This window comes from Metarhizium robertsii, assembly GCF_000187425.2.
Source record: "Metarhizium robertsii ARSEF 23 chromosome Unknown MAA_Scf_1, whole genome shotgun sequence".
NCBI classification, from domain to species: Eukaryota; Fungi; Ascomycota; class Sordariomycetes; order Hypocreales; family Clavicipitaceae; genus Metarhizium; species Metarhizium robertsii.
In genome coordinates, this window is record NW_011942149.1 from 6,164,022 (window position 1) to 6,183,349 (window position 19,328).

General features: G+C 52.4%; 4 protein-coding genes across 4 annotated transcripts; 2 read left to right on the forward strand and 2 right to left on the reverse strand.

Moving 5' to 3' along the window:
• Window positions 1–40: 40 nt before the first annotated feature.
• On the reverse strand, window positions 41–2,760 carry MAA_01737 (uncharacterized protein; the record flags this gene model as incomplete). Its single annotated transcript, XM_007819735.2, has 4 exons — window positions 41–197; window positions 264–2,296; window positions 2,363–2,482; window positions 2,545–2,760. The coding sequence occupies 4 exons, from the start codon at window positions 2,758–2,760 to the stop codon at window positions 41–43; spliced, it is 2,526 nt and encodes an 841-aa protein (XP_007817926.2).
• A 3,348-nt stretch (window positions 2,761–6,108) lies between these two features.
• Window positions 6,109–7,845, forward strand: MAA_01736 (bZIP transcription factor, bZIP-1; the record flags this gene model as incomplete). The annotated part of the gene is made up of 2 exons (XM_007819734.2): window positions 6,109–6,967; window positions 7,031–7,845. The coding sequence occupies 2 exons, from the start codon at window positions 6,109–6,111 to the stop codon at window positions 7,843–7,845; spliced, it is 1,674 nt and encodes a 557-aa protein (XP_007817925.2).
• A 1,856-nt stretch (window positions 7,846–9,701) lies between these two features.
• On the reverse strand, window positions 9,702–11,499 carry MAA_01735 (histidine acid phosphatase; the record flags this gene model as incomplete). The annotated part of the gene is made up of 2 exons (XM_007819733.1): window positions 9,702–10,929; window positions 11,003–11,499. The coding sequence occupies 2 exons, from the start codon at window positions 11,497–11,499 to the stop codon at window positions 9,702–9,704; spliced, it is 1,725 nt and encodes a 574-aa protein (XP_007817924.1).
• Window positions 11,500–14,595: 3,096 nt separating this feature from the next.
• MAA_01734 (JmjC domain-containing protein) lies at window positions 14,596–18,989 on the forward strand (the record flags this gene model as incomplete). Its single annotated transcript, XM_007819732.2, has 4 exons — window positions 14,596–15,105; window positions 15,163–17,231; window positions 17,286–18,161; window positions 18,212–18,989. The coding sequence occupies 4 exons, from the start codon at window positions 14,596–14,598 to the stop codon at window positions 18,987–18,989; spliced, it is 4,233 nt and encodes a 1,410-aa protein (XP_007817923.2).
• Window positions 18,990–19,328: the final 339 nt, after the last annotated feature.

Below are 19,328 nucleotides of genomic sequence, written 5' to 3' on the forward strand. Positions count from 1 at the left end.
CAGTCAATCATGCGTGGGATCCTCTATTAAAAAAACATCTTTATTCCAGGACAATGACGTCGTCAGATGGCCGTACTCGCCGACGTCCCCGTGAAGCATTCTGGTAGTGGTCATCCGCCGCGGGACGTTTACCCTGGTGTGAACGATATGACGGCTGGTGATTCTGCAAAGGGGCATCCATCTGAGGATATCGTCTCCTGATTTAGTGTGAGAACCCGCTGCTACCAATCTTTGCAAGGTATGGGTGATGCGGTGGTACTTACACCTCTTGGGCAGGCCAATATCTGCTAGCCACACAATGTCTAGCCCTGTCTCGGGATTCTACATCTCGAATATCTGATTCCTCTGGTACACATGACTGGTAGAATTGCGGCTGATGTCCATAAAAGCGTTCCGAGTGATGCGAGTTATGCAAAGCACCTGGCCGATTTATGGGCATCACTTCAATGCCATCATGCCCTCGATTGTTTCGCAGTATTCTTGCATCTCTCTCAGAAGATACAAGATAAGATCCCGTCGCTCTGTACGGTTCTGAGTGGAGTGTAAGGGAGTCTTCTTTCTGATGTGTGAATACCCTCGGCTCCAGTGGCAAGGCAATCCTCTCAAAGAAGCCACCCCGATCCTCCATAAGGATTGGATTAGTGCGTGTCCCAGGCCGTGATGCATTTACAATGATTCTGTCACCTCTTGGGGGATCAGCCCAAATGGGATGTTCATACGGCCTGCTCCAGCCTTGAAGCGCGGGCCTAGCATAACTGGGGGCGCCAGAGATGAACGAATAGTCAACACGCTCTTGAGGAACATAAGTGGGAGCATCGAGAGCAAAACTGTTAGCTTGGAAGCTCCCTTCGGCTGGGTAGTCGCTAATTATCCGACGGCCCCCCCGGTCTGGGGAGTTACGAATTTCGCTATCCATAGGTGACATACTGCGGATTGTGTGGAACAGGGGTGGCCGAGAAGGCAAAGGGTCTAGGTGATCCTGTTGCCTCGGCGGCACGGCCCTTACAAACGCTGGCTGCATCACAGTCTCTGACGAGGCCGGTTCAATAGAAGGGACGGCCATATCTCCAAGACGATTTGCGATAGGGGACATCATCCTCAATGTCGAGGGGCTTTCCCCTGAGAATTCATACACCGAAGAGCTCAAAGCGTCACGAGAAGCTTGAATCTCGGAAGATTGATTGGCATACAGCGGAGGAGTAGCAACTGGGCGAGTATACGGTTGAGATTCCATAGGGGGAAGGCCAGAGTTTACTGTGAACCCTATAGAAGGAGCAGCTCGCTCGACTTGGCTGCCGTTGTAGGTTGTGGATTGATGAGCCTCAAGCTGTCTGGCAGGCATTTGTGGATGACGCGGGTTATATTCGCCCACACCACCAGCTATGAATCCACTGCGATCATCATCTGCTCCGCGGTTCCGCAAAATAGCTTGTTGCCAAGCAGCCTGGTACCTCTTAAAGCCACGTTGATTCTTGCGGTTAGTCTTTTGTACATGATCCATGGATCTCGCAGGGGCCTTTTCTTTAGCCCGCGCAGTGCGTCCTTCTGCCAGCGTGGTTGGTCCCGGTGATCCAGGCTGTTCTACGGCTGCCATTTGCGGAAGAACCGTTGCCGTGGTTGACTTTGTAGATATCAACACGGAACTGGGTGAGACATCACCATCACTATCGATGGAGGAGTCATCCACCATTTCTTCGTCTGAGCTGTCATCTTCGGAGTCCGAAATGACGACCACTTCGCGCAATATCTCATCTAGTTGGTCACGGCCGGTCTCTTCGTCTCCTCGCCACTTGACAAGGATATCGAGACAAAGGGTTTCGACGGTTTTTCGAGCAGCTTGCCATCCGGCTTCTTTCAGTAATTCTTCATACCTTGTGTGATTGTGACGAATGTGGGCCAGTACTGCCAGTTGGACGCGTCGGGCAAGGGGAATTTCACCACATAATCCAACGGGTAGCTCTCCTTTTGTAGTCGCACGCTGGGAAGTATTACGGTTCGTCAAAGAGCACAGAAAAAGGCGATTGTTGGAGATACTAACCCGTGTGAAAGCATGTTGGATGATTATCTCTCGGTCAGTGTTGGGGATGCGAGGGAACAGGTCACGAAGCGCTGCATCTGCCTGGGCATGGTATTCCGCCTGGATCTCAGGAATTGGTTCCGGGTTTCCATCTGGTGTAGCTGCTCCCGATTCCGGCAAGTCCGCTAGAGTGGCCTTGGCTTCTTCAACGATGGTCTGTCTGACGTGGTGGCCTAGTCGATTGACCTGTTGGGATAGACTGTTGTTGGTAGTGACGGGCTGACCACTGTTAGTCTCTTGCCTACAAGTGCATTTTTCTTCTTCTTTCTCTTGTAGAATGCGTACCGAAACTACAAATATCATGGCATCTTTCTCGCGGGAAAGATCTTTGCATGCCTTTGTCAGTCCTGGGTTACCGATGGGGACAAACTCGAAGCCTGGAGGCGGGATTTTGTCTTCGGTCTCCTATCATTGGTGAGCCTCATGCAAAGGTACGATTTTGAAAGCTGGCATTGGCTCATTTCTACCTTGACTTGGAGGATCTTCTCCTTCTTGTCTGTATTCTCAACAAACTCGAAGTATGTGTGATGCCTGGATTTTGGTAGTGTTGGCTTTGCCACAAGGCCTCGGGGAGCAGGGGCGGGTGCTGGATGGTCAGACAGAAATTTCTGGTTTCGTCTGCGTCTTTCCTTGGGCCCGCTCGCTCGAATAGGAGGTTTGACTTTTCGTTTTTCCCTCCCCATGATTTCAAAGGTCTATCCCCGAGCTTACCATGATGCGGCTTGTGAAAGCTTTGAAGCGCAATACTAGGGCCAGTCAGTAGTCGAGGTAAGACGATGACCTTGGACACAGCGCGGCGAGCTACATGTAGTGGGACAGCGTTTCTGGCAGACCTTGGGTAGCGTTTGCTATTGCACAAATTTCTTCAGAGAATTAAGAAGAGTGTTAGATAGCGCGCATAAGGTAGGAGAAACGTTTCCACAGTAGCGGCCAGGCTAGACGCGTTCCCTTTTCGCAACTCTTTTTTTGAGGGTAGTGTTCAGGCAGCAGGCTGCATCAGATCACTTGCTGGGGGCGGGGACGACGGAATGCCAGCATCACACGCCGTGGTCGCTGCAGAATAACAGTTGCAGGACGTTGACGTTGGCGACGACAAGCTTAGACGTCGACTGGCAAATATGCCAGTTGAAGTTGGAAAAGGAAAGTATCAACCATATTAACTGGCGGTCTTGAGTTTGGGTACCGATTCAGTGCCTGGTTGATTACATAATCACATCTGATTGGCGCATACCACCTGGTGCGGCATACACCAGGAGACCCAACTTGGATTACCATGAAACAATCACGTGGATGCGACATCTACAGATAGAATGCCTACGGGTGTTGAGCCTATAATTGGATGGCCACAACATTCGCCAGCCATGCGAAATCAGGCGATTTCGATTTCAGCCAGATAATGCTTCCTCTAGCCATCCCGGCTTCATATGCTAAGCATACTTGTGATGGCTCCATGGATATGGATATGGAGGGAACCCGAATTCATGGCTGGGATCTGACTGTGCAATATATTCGTGAGGAATATGGTCCAGTTACTGCGCCCGCGGCAACCTATTATTCAAGGAGCCCATCTCCCTTTCCAATGAAAAAGGACAGTCGTGATTGCATGGGACGGCATAAATGCCATTGCGACCCAGTCACCATGTCACTGCTGCGTACACTGTCGTGGCCTCGTCGGGTTTTGATGGCGGCCTTGGGCGGCCCTGGGCAGAAAACTTTAGTACCGAGTGAGAATTCCAGACATTGACGGAGGTTCTTATTAGTAAGTAGTACTGATGACAGTCAATCTGGAATAACATCAGATGTGGACTGGCAGACACCAGAATACATATTTAATTTATGGCCGTCGGCACAGGACTGCGACAAGGCATCAAGACAAAGGAATGACATGAATCGCTAGCCGTCTTGGCTGTTAGCCTGTGGGGTCGTCCAGGGAGGCGATGAAGGCGGCGGTCACATCGACAGGGTGAGGTGAATTGCTGCTGGGAGAGAATTTTCAGCAAACGTTTCAGGCCAAAATACGCGCTCGACTCGAAACCCACAGGCCTCAAGGATTCGGAAAAGGAGGAAATGACGGTTCTCAGGGTTTTTCAGAAAACCACCATGATTTTATTCGTGGGAAGCCTAATAATTAAGCAGCCCTGTTGAGCCAATTTCACCATGTACCCACAGGGAGAAGAATTCAGCATGGACGTACTCCGTACTCCATTCTGTGAATTATGATGGGTTCAATGAAAATGCTCAGCACGGAGTATTTCGTAGGATGGGCAGGTACGGAGTAGTTATTTTTAACACCACTGCCACAGCAATGTTCCAGCTGAGATTCTAGTTTTTGGGCGGACTGCATTTGAGCACGTGCAAAATCACTTGACTGATCACTGGCGGAGCTTATAAGCAGCCAATTATCGTTGAGTACAATGCGTTGTGGGGCCAATGCGAGAGAGACCCGCCTATCCGTAATAACTGCTGGGATGTGGGATACGGCTCTTCCGTAACTCCGTACAGCCACAATCCGTCAGGCACTGGGGCGCCGTCTTGGATGACAAGCAGCATGGAGTGGCAGCACCTCTCTGAAAGGCGTTGGGCTGTCTGGCCAGTCCAGCACACAGGATCGTTCATGCCATCAGCGGCGGGCGGTGGCCCGACAGGGTGTCCTCACAGAGGCGCCTTCGGGCTATTCGGAAACCCGAACCACGGTCTGCAATCCCCTAGCCTGGACGGAGCACGGAGCATTTCGCACCACATCGAAAATTAGTTTTGTGCCATGTCCAGTCCTGCAGCCTGGCTTCCCTCCATTGTTATCGCCAGTCGCCATCGGGTTGGCTCTGCTATCTGTGATACGGCATTCCCGGCAACGGACTGAGGCAAACGCCGTGCTGAGCCTTGGCACCCGACTGAGTTCTCGTGCTGCGTAGGACTCAAACAGTTTGAATTCTAGGCTGAGCGAGCACTGTACATATGTGTTATTATTGCATGGAGGAAGGGCAGAGCCATGATGGAACAACCGTGGCACAAGGATGTGGAAACATCAGAAACAATAACATCGTAATCAAGGTTGACCTGAGCAACAGCCGTCGTGTTCATTTCGAGGAGATTCGTCAGCCCTACTGTTGAAATCGCTAGCTGGCCCGCTGCTTTGACCCAGGCCGGGCGTTCTCCTGCAATGGCTACTGGCTCTTTGGCATCCAAACTGAACCTAACCAGAGCAATGACCTGTCGGATTGGTTGTCGATGCTGTTGGCGCTGTAGGCGGACCAGCATGATGGGAGCATATTGATGACGGGGCTAGTCGAGAAACGGGTCGAGGGCGTCGTCATCGCCAGGCAGTCCGCGACGCTTATATGCGTGGTACATCGGGGAACGAGTTCCAAAAAGGGATTTATCGATCGACGTGTGGGCGAGAGGAGACGGTTCAACGGCGAGGACAACCACGAGACGGCACGAGGGCGAGGACGTCGCTTCAGCCCCAACGGCCACACAAGTATCCGCCGCAGCCAAATGTGCGTGGCGAGATACCTTGCATGGGGCGCTGGCCATCACGGCGCCCGAAACGAGCCAATCGAGGCTCTCTCCGTCAGGGCATCGCCTTCCCTCTGTGAAAGGAGCTGACGCGTCACTGCCCCCATCCTCCCCACCATCCCTGCTCGCCCACTCCAGCCCGCTCGGGCAGGACTTTTTGCCAGGAGCGCCGGACCCAAACCAGACCAGCCAGGATGCTTGCCAAGTTGGAAACACACCATCAACAAGGCATCCATTCCATTCATAGCTATCCTCGACCCCCTTTCTGCCTGAGAATTCGTTCCGATTCACTTCTTGTTCTCTTTCCACGCCCTTTTTTTTTTGTCTGCTACACCACCGCTTTTTGCTGCCAACACCGACACATCATCGTGGTCCCAAGACACTTCGATCATAACCGCCACTGCATCAATTGCGACACGCACCTCCGACCCCGCCGGTCTCCTGCTTGCAATTCTCGAGACGCATCGCAGCTTGGCCGTCGCGCCCCTCAGTAGTCATCACTCGAGGTTTCCAAAATGTCGACTTCTAGCCAAACCATCGACGTCGATGCCCTGCTCGACTTTTCTGCCTGTGATGGCAGTTACAATTCGCCGTCGTTGTCGCCCTCGACAGCGTCAAAGCCCACTTTCGCCAGCCCAGTCACAGCCGCCGTCAGCACTCCCAGCCTGCCCTCAACGACCCAGACACTGAGTGGCCCTAGTCACAATTATGACATGTACCGCCAGCAGACGGGATTCGTGCCTGGCGCTCTGACAAACACCATGGCCGTAAACCAGACCAACAATACTGGTTATCAGGACTTCGGCAGCCTCGACTATCTCTCTAGTTTCAGCCCCGAGAATGATGTCTTTGATTTCAACGCTTCACCTTCGCAGGGCACCATGGAGATGGAGTTTGAGTCCCCTGCTGACTCGCAGTTCTTTCCCACTGTGAACCCCAGCAGCATCCAACACGACACGTCCGCTCTCTCACAGACAAGCAGCGTTGGCCGTCTCTGGCCCGGTGCCCACTCGCAAGCCGCTCTCGCAAAGGCCCAGGCTCAGCAACGACAGCAGCAGCAGCAGCAGCAGCTCATCCAGCAGACTCAGCGCCAGACCTCTCCAAAGTCTCGCGGCAAGGCTCCTCAACCCACTGACCCCATCGTCGAGCAGAAGATTACCCAGCTCCTAAATTCGATGCGGGCCAAGCCTGCCTCCAATGAGCCCGAGTCTCAATCCGTTCTCAACAACCTGCCCAAGTCCAAGAAGGATGAGGAGGAAATGGATGAGGATGAGCGCCTTCTGGCCAGTGAGGAAGGCAAAAAGCTTAGCAGCAAGGAGCGACGACAACTTCGAAATAAGGTGTCCGCTCGTGCTTTCCGTTCCCGCAGAAAGGGTAAGGCTTCCCCCATAATCTCTTTAATCTTCTACTTTGGCCATTTGCTAACACCAGCTTCAGAATACATCTCCCAGCTTGAAGCCGAAATTGCAAACAAGGTCAACGAGAATGGTGACCTGAGATCACAGAACCGTGCCCTGATGGATGAGAACAAGCGGCTGTCAGATCTGACCCGCATGCTTCTTTCCTCCCCGTCATTCTCTACTTTTCTTGACAACCTCAGCGCCAACCCTACCGGACTCCCACAAGGCTCTCCTGTCAAAATTGAACAGAACCCGCAGCAGGAGCAGAACCAGGTCCCCAAGGACGTCAACGCCTACAACAGCCAATTCTCCTCTCAGCAGCAAATCGGAATGGCCATGATCCCTGAGCAGACCATGGACTTTTCTCTCCTCAGCCTCGGTAACACATACAACTTCCAGCCCCAAGTCTTTGTTGTGGACACTCCTGAAGTGCCCAATGCCATTGACGCTTCTGTCCTCTCGGGCAAGACCTCCAACTTTGTGGAGGAGTCGTTTAGTTCTGATGACGAGAAGGTCGAAGTGCCCGTCATTGAACGCCCTCTCAAGACCAAAGCTATTGAGACACCCGAGGCTCCTGTTGATGAGGAATTCGAGTCTGACCCTGAATTTGCCCTGTTCCACTCTGAACCTGCTACCACTACCACAACGCCCAAGGACATTGACACAGAAAACCTGACTGGTATTGACCTCTTTGGTGGTATCGAGTCTGAGAAGATGTTTGCCCGTTACGAACTTGTCAATGCTACGGAGGAGGAGGCCACTGCTGCTTTCGCCATGGCCCGTGTCCAAAGAATAAGTGCCAGCATTGACTCCGTTGTGTCAAGGTTAGAACTTTTGACCATGGACATATAAAGACATTCATTACAGAACAGCCAGTCAGCATCGGCGGCTAGAATAATATTCTTATGATTTTCTTTGTTCCCCTCTGGGCATTTGGGCGATTTTAGCGGCGTTTCGGCAAAATCACGGGACAAAGTGATGGTATAGGCTTCTGGGAAACTTTCCATTCTTTATTCTTGTTTTAAATGTAGCGGCAAGAATGTGTGAACCTGGGCACTTTTGTATAGATAAAGAGGCGAGAGCCAGGCTTTACGCCACTCGACCAATCAATTAAGTCAAATAACTTAAGCTTCACGCACAATAGCACTGTGACTGCAACGCTCCCGTATCCCGTAGATTGCCAGGGATGCAGGAACCAAAGGGTCAACCAATATTGTTCTTTATGGAATATCTCACCCACGCACCAGTGACGACCAATGATTTGTTTGCGGAACCGTTCCTAGGTTCGAATCCCACCTGTTCCATCTGTGTACTTGCCGATTTGGGGGGAGGATATTATGGATCTGTACGAGGTTCATCTTTGTAAACTCAAAGGCGTGGCGTGGAGTAGTGGGTAAATGTCGACTACGTTTCAGCTGGCGGTTTGGAGGCTCGTTCTTCTCATGATTTCGGACAATACAGACAGGTCATGGAGCACCAAGATGCAGGCACGTCCCTCCTCTTCCCATGATGCAAGCAGCTACGAGGGGCTGCCTGGACGACAGTCCTTACCGACTAGTACCATGTCCGGTATACTGTCGGGGCGGGCAATGGTGTACCCCGAAGCAGAGCGGGGTCAGACCGGGCCGGACAGTCTTGCCAGATGGAAAAGACGTCCGGCTCGGGGCCCCGGAGGCGGTGCGCCTCGCCGACCAGGGCGCAGCGGCTGGGGACTTGCTCACGGCGCAGGACAAAGGGCGTCTTGCTACCGTCCTCTATCACGTCTGGGCCCATGACGAAGTACACGCCGTGCGTGACGGCGAAGCGGTTGTACAGGCAGTGGATGCTGGGGGTGCTGGTTGAGCATGCCACAGACGTCGAGGTTGGAGAGCTTTTCCTGGTCGAGCTCGGCGCTGCCCTAGAAGAGGGATGCCGGGGCGCCAAGTCCCGATTTCTTGGACAATCCGTATTCTGCCAAACTGGTGGGTTTGTTTTTTGCCATGTTAGTCTAGTAGTATATCGTTCTTGGACCGGCGGAAAAAGGGGGGGCGGCAGAAACATGTTGGCGATTTTGCGATGCAGGAAGCCCGCCTCATCCAAGGCAGCCTTGTCAACCTCGCAAACGGTATCCAAGGGACATGGTCCTGTCTATACAGCTGCTCTGAATATGCGATGCGGAACTCCCCATGCGCGCCTTCATCCCCAAACACACCATGCGGATAATCGACAGTGTCCTTCGCCCGTTTGGCATCCCCCTTTTCATCGGGTCCCAGGTGGTGAGATGGAAGGACTCATCTTCAGACCGGGTTGACGAGCAGCTTGACGACACCAAGGGATGAAGCACAAGGAGAAAGCACACCCCACAGGATGGATCTTGTTTAGGCGGTTGAATCCAACAAGTCTGTCCGACTTGAACAAGAATACGTCGGACCGACCGCCCTTGGCAACTCAACACGGCAACGCAACTGATTCCAGCACGAGGCAGATGCTATGTGCGGCTGAAACTTCATATCAACACCCAAGTATTGCGTGCAAATCATCATTCATCTCATACTTAGCCGCCACTGAGATAAAACAAATAACCGATAGACCATTAAACGCCGGTATCTCATTGTAAGCCTCCAAGCTGTCTTGTTGCTTCGAGGGCGCATAAAGTAAACCACCACGGCCTGCAAGTTGTACGTCCCTGTACATGCCCTTCAATCACAGCCTCTAGGGGTATCACACAATCACACACTCTCCCTCGCATTGACCGGCGCGCCAGTAACGCTCACCCCGTCCTCGTCCATTGCTCTTGTTCTTTGAGCAAACTCGTTAGTCACGATACCGGAACCAAACGGGCCTGTATGCGTCCCCCTCCCACCATCCCGAAGCTCCCAGCTTCCCACCCGTTCCTCATTCCGCCCAGCGTTTGACACCGTCATGTCCGCATCGCTGACCATTTTATCATTGCCCTTGAATCCTCCCACTGCAGAGCCTGCAGGCCCTCCATCCTGCCTCCCATGACGACTGAAACGCCAACCGCCAAGGGCTATGAATCCCGCTGTGACGCCCGCAATGAGAACGGCCATAAGCACGGCACCAAGGACGCCGGCAACAGCAGGACTGATGGCGCTTGAAGATGAGCCGCTTTTCTGACTGTCCGAAACATTTGGGGTCAAGCAAAATGTCGACGTTGTTCGTGGGCTGCAGATTGTGCACCATTCACTGGCAGTTGTGCTGATCTCGTTCATTTTGCGGAGAAAAGAGGTATAGGACATGGCGGCCCCCCCAAATCCAGATCCAAATAGAGGATATGTTGAGAATTGATCACCAGAGTCCGCACTCGGTCTGTATGAAAACCGCACTTGAAAGCTGTCGGTGCTACTGCTGGGGTCACTCTCACTTATGAGCTCAAATGCAATTGCCGAGCCAGGCTTTGGTAGCCGGGAAAACGGGCTCGCTGCGGCATTTTGGTCATTCATGAGCCCTGCGGCCCCAAAGAACGCCATCAAGGATCGGGAGGATCCGAACATGATCGTCAGCTTCCCCCTCGTCCCGCTAGTTGCTAGGAAGGTGCTGAATTGGTCTGTTACTTTGTTGGCCAATGTCCTCCCGGCAATGCTATAGAGCACATGGAGGGGATCATCCTTGTTCGTATTGCCGCTATAGCTGGTTTTGGACCGCCCGAGAGAAAACGCATTGTTTTGCAGAACAGAAAGAGTGCCATTGGGGTCCTTGAGGCCTTTGTGGACGGTCCCATTATAAGCATAATTGAAGTCAACAAAATTATATATCTCTTCTGCATTGAGGTATGTTGCTTGGTCTACTGGTAAGCTGCCTTGCATAGGGTCGCTAGAGAACAATTTGGTGTAGAAATAGGCCTTGTCGTGAACTCTCTGGGCAATTTCAGGGTTTTGGGACAGATTCTGGCTCATCTGGTTTTGCCACGCGGTGCACGCTTCGTAGCCTTGGATACTATTCAGACGTCAAATTAGCATCTCCGTCTGAGGCACGCCTCGCCTGTCCGTGTAATTGAGACAAGACTTACGCGACAGAATTACTGTCCGAGTTCGGATATGTGATGATTTGAGCGTACTGATACCCATTTAGCGGATAATCTGTAGTGTTGGAATTTAAGACAAGATTATGTCCCACGTAGCTCGTATCAGGGCTGGGAGGATAGAATCCTTGCATAAAGGCAGCAGCACTGCTTGTCGACCACTCCTGCATTGCAGCCATGATGGCCATCTGGGTATTGTCAATGCTGTCGGTTGATAAGCTCTGAATGGGAGCAGTGTCTGTGCTATTTGACGAGGTAGTATTGCTCGCGTTGCCACCTAGATATCGACTGCGAAAGGCCGCCCCCAGTCGCTGCATTTGCTGAGCACCGTTGGGCGTGAGGATGACATGATCACTGACGAGATTAGGCGTAGTCTCGCCATGATTAACGAACACAACCGCAGCTCGGACCGTTGAGTTTGCAGTTTGCGCAGCGACGTGGACCAGCAAGCCACACACGGCGACAAGACTTGAGGTCGAGATCATGTTGCGTCCGGGAGTCCTATGACAAGCAACAAGACAAAAACCATGCCTGACGTACCCACGATGGTCTTGATCAATCACCACATGCGAAGATGGGGTGGAGTTTGGTAAAAGACGACTCACTCAGACCTTTGGAAGATGCCTGGGATGGGCGCGAAGTCAGTCATCCAGAGCCAAGACACAAAATCGAGACAAGGCTGCGGGACAAACTTTGGTACTTTTCCATTACAGTGGTGGTGAGTAAATGGCTGCTAGCTTCGACTGGCATGGCAAGCTCAGCTCTATGGACCCCAAAACCTGATATCTGCTCCAATCTCAGCGGCTCATACTCGTCCGGTGTGTGTGGTTGGGATAAACAGTACGGTTTAGGTGAGGGGCTTGGCGGTGCCGGTGCTGGTGGCGGCCACTGCGGGGTCATGATTGAGCAGACATCGCGATTCGCTTGGGCTTGGTGGTGTGAGCCTAAACTGCTCCTCTGACGACAGTCTGCCCCCCTCGTCCAGCCTCTTTTTCTCTCGGGGCTGAAGCTGTGATTTCACTATGACATGTTGTAAGGCTCGGCTGCCGCTTGCGGCTACACGTGGTCGTCTAGGCGCATTCACGGCCGCTCACGCCTCTTCCGTGACAGGATAGCAGAGGCTTTGGAATCGGATGCTGCGGTAAGTTAAAATATTGTTTGCACTACCGCTGGTAGCAATGGATTTGGGAGTGAAGATTGGCTTCTCCATCACGTTCCTGTGCGAGCCCAGCACATGGACCTTATTGCGCTTGGTGACTATACAGACTTTTGTTCAGAACAAATGAAATGATAGCCAAGCCCTCACCGAAATAAATAAGGCGGCCATTCACTTGCCAGAGCCAAAATGAATATGCAAAAGAGAGAAAGAAAAAAAGGTTCCAGAGGGAGTCGAACCCTCGCTGGCGGAATCAGAATCCGCAGTCATAACCGTTAGACCATGGAACCGGCTGAAATGGTGATCCACTTCACATGGTGGGTTACTGGGATGCTGGACGGCGGTATTATTTCCACATATATTGCTCTCGTGGTCAAATCAGGCCGCAACTTCTCTACCGTAGGAACGCGGAGCAGGGAGGAGACGAAAATATCCAGGTCCCAACAGTGGTTTTGTACTGCAAATATGGAGTGACGATGTAGATGACACCTGAATCCTCATCTTTTATGCGACTGCTCGCGCGTGAATAAGCGGAGTGGTGACGACAAGAATCTCACAGCTTCCTAGTGTTGAAAGCATGCCGCTGCCGTCGAGTTGCGACATGTCCACAGGTATGCCTGAACGATTTGCTACTCCTCCTACAGCATACCGACATGACTCCTTATCTTCTGGTCTGCATTATCATTCTGTCTCTTTCTTTTCCGCAGGCCTGTTGCTCAGAGTTGAGGAGCGTTTTGCAACGATGAAAAGCTATGCAATCTCATCTCTCGGCACTTAGTGGTCCTTGTTGGTAATGACGGAATAGTCCAAGCACGGACACAAACGCCGCCCAAAGTGCTTACTGACCTGCAAACGCAGAAGTGAGCAGCCGTACTTGAATGCACGCTAATTGTCTTCTGAGCCCCTCATGGTTGCTAACGGGGCAAGGACAGAGTCTATAATGAGCTGGCGATATGATGACGATGAAGCCAAGCCGGCCTGGATCCGCAAATTCCAACCAAGGAACCGTGATCGTGCGGAGTACTCTAAAGTCCAACTCCGAGTAGTAAACGATTATCTTATCAATCGCCGTGACAGACAGGGTGAGACCTGCAAGGGACAGATGTGGCGCAGGGATGCGTGTTGTTCTTGTGGCCCTCTGGAATGCGGACAACTTGCACCAAGTCGAGGAGATGGAACTAGATAGCCGCTGCGAATCAAGATTTATTTAGAGTAGATAAATAGAAGCAAGTACATACGGAGCTCCTACAACGGCAGGGTGCCTTGCAAAACTGCAGTAGTAGTTGGACATGTGGATATGCCAAGGGTAGCGGTTCGCGGAGATGAAAATAGTTACCAGTTTGATACGTGCCGTAGTCATGATGCGCGGCGGTAAGGCAAACAGACTTTGGAACTGGACGAAAGGGCAAATTGGGATGGCAGTCGCGCCTCAGAACAAGCGAGGCGAGCACAGTCAGCAAAATCATGCGATATATGCGAACATCTCCGAGGACTCGATCAAAGCACCCGCCTCGCTCCTGCCTCGCCTGCCAACGATCAGGATCGACAAAGACCCAGTGGCCTGATTGACAAGAGACCGACCCGGTGGACCAGAGCTGCAGAAAGAGGCCTGATAGGGGAAAAGAGAGTACTGATGTACATACGGAGTACTGGGTACAGCAGCGGCCCAGCATCTACCACCTGCAACATTGAACCTTGGAAGAGAAGAGACAATGCGGTGGTGCACCCTGGACACGGGGTAACCTTGCACCTCCGCCTCTTCGTCCTGGCCACAGCGCCTGTTGACTCCAAGCACCTGAGTTAGGTACGTACTAGTGCTACTAGTCGTACTAGTATTACTCTGTGCCCCGTGCGCCCAGGCCCCGTCCCCAAGAGACATGAACCATGCTGACTTGAAAAGTTCCCCAGTTGTCTGGTGGTAAGAAGCCTGTAGCTCCTGCCTGGTCCATGGCTGGCGCTGAAGTACTGGCTGGGTCCCTAGAACTGCTTTCGCTGATACTGTTGCTGGACTAGCAAACTAGTACTAGCTTGGGTACCTAGAAGGTACTCTGTAGGTAGTCCTAGACCGTACTGTCAACCAGTGAGTTCTACCAACCCACCCAAGTATTGACGGGTACCATCCAGTCTCGCGGACACTGAGCCTCTAGCCAGCCAAGCCAGCCGAGACTGGACGAGGTCCGACGTCGTACGAGCGCCGTCAACTGGTCCGTTCGACACCCGCCGTACGCTCTCGCTCACACACACACACGCTCACACTCACACTCGCCCTCGCACACCAGACTCCCTGCGCGGCTCCCGTCGTCACTTTGTGTTTCCCACCATCAGCCGTTCGGGGCCTCTGTTTTATGTCCACTGCTGTGCACAATTAATCGCGAGCTGCCTGACTTGCCGACCGGTCGCATGTAGCGACTCAAAGGCAACCACCATGTCGACCGACGTCGTGAGCGACGTAGCGCCTCTAGATCCTGGGGCTCCCGCTTCCCAGTCCCAGGGATCAGGACCCAGCTATGACCCTGAACCAACTGCACACGCAGCAGGTCCTACTCCGACGCCAGCCTCCAATCAACATGCCACCGACTCCGAGGACCAGATCGAATGTGCAAAGCCGACCGCTGCCGTATTTTTGAACTCGCCGCCCGATAGTAACAATGCGACCAAGTCCGATGCGAGCGACTCGGAGCTGAGCGAACTCGAAGAAGAACCAACTCTCGACGATGCACCATCCGCACTCACGCCCCAGCCTGCATCTGCATCTGCACCTGCTGCGCCTGAGGCTACGACTACTCCTGTGCCTGCACATTCGCCGACTGAGAAGCCTGAGGGAGCAAAAGAAGAAGACGAAGAGGACATTGGGGAAGTACTTCCCGACGACTGGTCTGGCTCAGTCCCAATCTTTCGCCCAACATGGCACCAATTCAAGGATTTCCAGAAATTCGTATGTTCCCTGGGTATGAATGCATCATTGTCCACTATGCTAACTTGCTCCTTGTAGATGAAAAAGGTTGACCGTTATGGCATGAAATCTGGCATCATCAAGATCATTCCTCCAAGGGAATGGAAAGATGCCCAGCCCCCCTTGGACGAACTTGTCAAGCACATCCGAGTTCGAGAACCCATCAAGCAAGATATCATGGGATCCAATGGTACATACCGTCAAGTCAATATTCTTCATGGGCGGTCCTACAATGTTCCACAGTGGCGACAACTCTGTGAACAGAGCGAGCACCAGCCTCCCGCCAGACGCGGTGAACGCCGAGCCAATGCCGAAAAGCCCAAGCCAGCTAGGTCGAGAAATGTTGTCTCGAAAGAGACTAAACTATCAACCCCAAAGAAGCGTGGAAGGGGCCGACCAGCCAAGAACAAGGGCAAGAAGCGGCCAGATGATGGGGATGAACGTCCCATGACTCCCGTCTCACCCAAGCCAGAGCCCGAGGAAGAGAAAGACAAAGCTGTTGACTCCATTGAGCAGGAACTCGGGGAAGAAGTCCAAGAAGATGACGAGTCCACTATTGGCAGGATGAGCGGTCAAATGGGCGGCGCTAAGCCAGCCAAGCCCAAGACGCAGTCTGTGTCGGCTCGTCGCAAGTACAGCCGACGGGAGGGGTCCACGATGATTGACGAGGCAGCGTTCAAGGATTTCGATTATCGCATGGATATTTCCGACTTTACCCCGGAGCGATGCGAAGAACTGGAACGAGCATACTGGAAGACTCTTACCTATGCCGCGCCGTTGTATGGAGCCGACATGATGGGCACCCTTTTCGATGACCGAACAGACACTTGGAATCTTAACAAGCTTCCGAATCTGTTGGATGTCCTCGGTACAAAAATTCCCGGAGTCAACACGGCATATCTCTACCTAGGCATGTGGAAAGCCACCTTTGCCTGGCATCTCGAAGATGTGGATCTTTACAGCATCAACTATCTTCATTTTGGTGCGCCCAAGCAGTGGTACAGCATTTCTCAGGCTGACGCTCGTCGATTTGAAGGTGCCATGAAGAGCGTGTGGCCTGCTGATGCTAAAGCGTGCAACCAGTTTTTGCGGCACAAAGGCTTTTTGATTTCGCCGCATCACTTGCTGCAACATTACGGGATCAAGGTGAACAAGGTTGTATCGTACCCCGGCGAGTTTGTGGTGACATACCCTTACGGCTACCATTCGGGCTATAATCTGGGCTACAACTGTGCCGAGGCCGTCAATTTCGCCCTGGACACTTGGCTAGAGATGGGCAAAATTGCCAAGAGATGCGAATGCGCACAAGCTCAAGACAGTGTTTGGATCAATGTTTACGAAATTGAGCGGAAACTTCGCGGGGAGGAAACAGAATATGAGGAGACGGAGGACGAGGACGAAGAGGACGACGAGGATGTATCTGGCTTGCCCACGCCGCCAGCGACCAACGGTGTCAAATTCAAGGATGCAAGCAGGAAGAGAAAACGAGGTCAGGGCGAAAAGAAGACCAGAGTTAAGAGGGTCAGGCTACGACTCAAGACTAAAGTGGAACCACCATGCTGTCTCTGCCCCAACGATATTCCCCATTTCGACATCCTTCCCACAGCCGATGGTCGCAAGGCTCACAAGCTGTGCGCCCTCTACATTCCCGAAACGTACATAGATTCTGTGGATGGCAAGGAGGTCATCTGCAACGTTGAAGCAGTGCACAAGGATCGACTGAATCTCAAGTGCTTACTCTGCCGCTCGAGACGCGGTGCTTGCTTCCAGTGCTCTCACCAGAAATGTGCAAGGGCCTATCACGCGACGTGCGCGGCTGCGGCTGGCGTTTTTGTTGAAGATCAAGATATTCCTGTCTTTGGAGAAGATGGTACAGAATACAAGGAGCAAGCTTTCGAGTTCAGTTGTCGGTTCCACCGAGTGAGGCGGGATAAGAAGACCGATGGCGACGCCCTAGAAATGGACACCAACATTCGGAGCGCAGCCAAGAAGCTCAAGACCGGCGAAATCTGCCAATTGCAGTACCTCAAAGGTGAAATCTTTGCCGGTGTCATTGTCGAAAACCGCCTGCAAGAGGAGACTCTCTTAATCGATCTACTTCCTCAGGGGTACGTATATGCATTCAACTTACCAAACCAGCATCGAATGCTAACTTGTCAAAGTGAACAATTGGAAGTCGAATGGAAGTGGCTGGTTCTACCAGATCCGGCCGATTACCATCTCCCAAAGGCATCAGCAAAGGCTTTGCCCATGCCAGCTTCCCGCAAGGCAAAGGATAAACTGAATACCAAGAGAATTCATGCCGATAAACCAAGAAAGGATGACTTGTTTGCCGAAGGCTACAGATGGGCAGAATTTGAGCTTTACGAAGCTTCAAACAAGGGGCAGGCTAAAGTCGACTTCAGCAAGTCAGATCAAATCTGGCACTATCTCGGCAAGACATCGACAGAGGCGAGGGCACAGTATACGGAGGACCCTACACAGCAACGCCACAATCCGAAAAGCAACTTTTTGGATACGATACCCAAGCCTCCCAGGCCAGTCCCTACCTCCAAGCCCACGTACAACCACCAGTCATACCTTGCCAAAGCCATGGCTTACTCTTACAGCCTTGCGGGTAACTACACCGCTGCAAGCGAACAAGTTTCATTTGAGAAGCCTTATATATATAAACCCCGAAAGCCGGCTGAGGCTAATTTCACGAAGCCCACGACGTTTGCGAACCAAGGCTGCGCTGCTGCCCATACATCTTCAGTTGGCTCAGCACCAGTATTCCATACTTACGATCATCAAACGGCGAACTTCCGACCGCAACCCACATTGACACACAGCATGCCGCAGAACCACAATGCGGCACCCGTGCAAATCATGCCACACGTTCAGATGCCCCAGGCGGCAGGAAACACATTACCTCAAAGCCGTCAGACTGCTTACCAAAAGCCTGCCAACACACCATCTGCTCAGCATAGCAAGCCTGTATGGCAAGTCCACTCGTCGGTGTATCAAAAATACCCCTTCTTCCAAGTGAATTACAATAGGTATGTGTTGAACAGTTCCCAGAGGGGTTGTGCAGACTAACACCGCATAGGGATTTTTCTAGATATCGGACTCCATACTCTCCGTGGGGTGGCTTTACGAATGGATACGAAGGAAACCTCCGAGCCCATTTGATGGCAACCCAGCAGAATTCAATACAACACCCGACGTTTGGTGGGACTCCTGGACCCCAAGGGCACGTACAACAAGTACAACAATCACCGGTAGGACAGCCAGTACACCAAGTGCACCAGATGCACCAAGCACAGCCAATTCAGCAAGTTCAGCAAGTTCAGCAGTCGTCACTCCCTCAGGCACCTAAGCCGAAGCCAGCGCCAGCGGCAAAGCCCTTCAAGGTTGGACTTCCCGCCGCTTTTCATATCTCCCTACAAACGACTAAATCAGCTATGCAGGTTCCAGCAAAGGTGTCTCCAGTGCCATTGCCGCCAAATGTTCTCGCTGCCATGGCCAAGGCTTCCGAGGGCCAACAGGCGCCAAGACCGGAGCCAAGGCCGCTGAAGGATCAATCTCAGTCATCACAGACACGCTCGGTGGAACCGACACCGCCATCAAATCAACCATCTGTAAAGCCGTCAGGTTCTGAACCGGCGTGGGCAAATCAACCCCAACTGGGGTTCTCAGCCATTCCTGTTACGCAACAACAGCACTCTGGACGAGACAACTCGTTGACGCCAGTGGGACTAACACCTCAAGAATTCACTGATGTCCCTGGCTCAGAATCTATGCAATTTGTGGAACGCATGATGCAGAACTTGCGTAGAGCGTCCATGAATGGGAGAGACGGGCAGGACGGACATACAAGGGGATAGAACTAACGGAATTGTAACACTATTATGTGAAATATACCGGGGGCAGATTCTATCCTGTCCACCAGGCAAATCGATACCCATTCCCTTGAAAATATGTTATAGACGAATGGGAGGTATTACCAGGATTACACAGACGGCGTTGGACAAGATGGCGTTGCACGGAGGCTTGCTTTGTCTCTTCTTTTTTTTCTGCTTTATTCTTCGGATGGGGAACGACATAGTTTACGACAGGGAAAAAGGCATGAATGGGTCGGCAGTCGGCAGGGTCGGGGTGGTTACGTGAGCTATGTACATTATGCCGGCTTGTGCTCAAGCTCGATTATCCAGGTATTTAGTAGC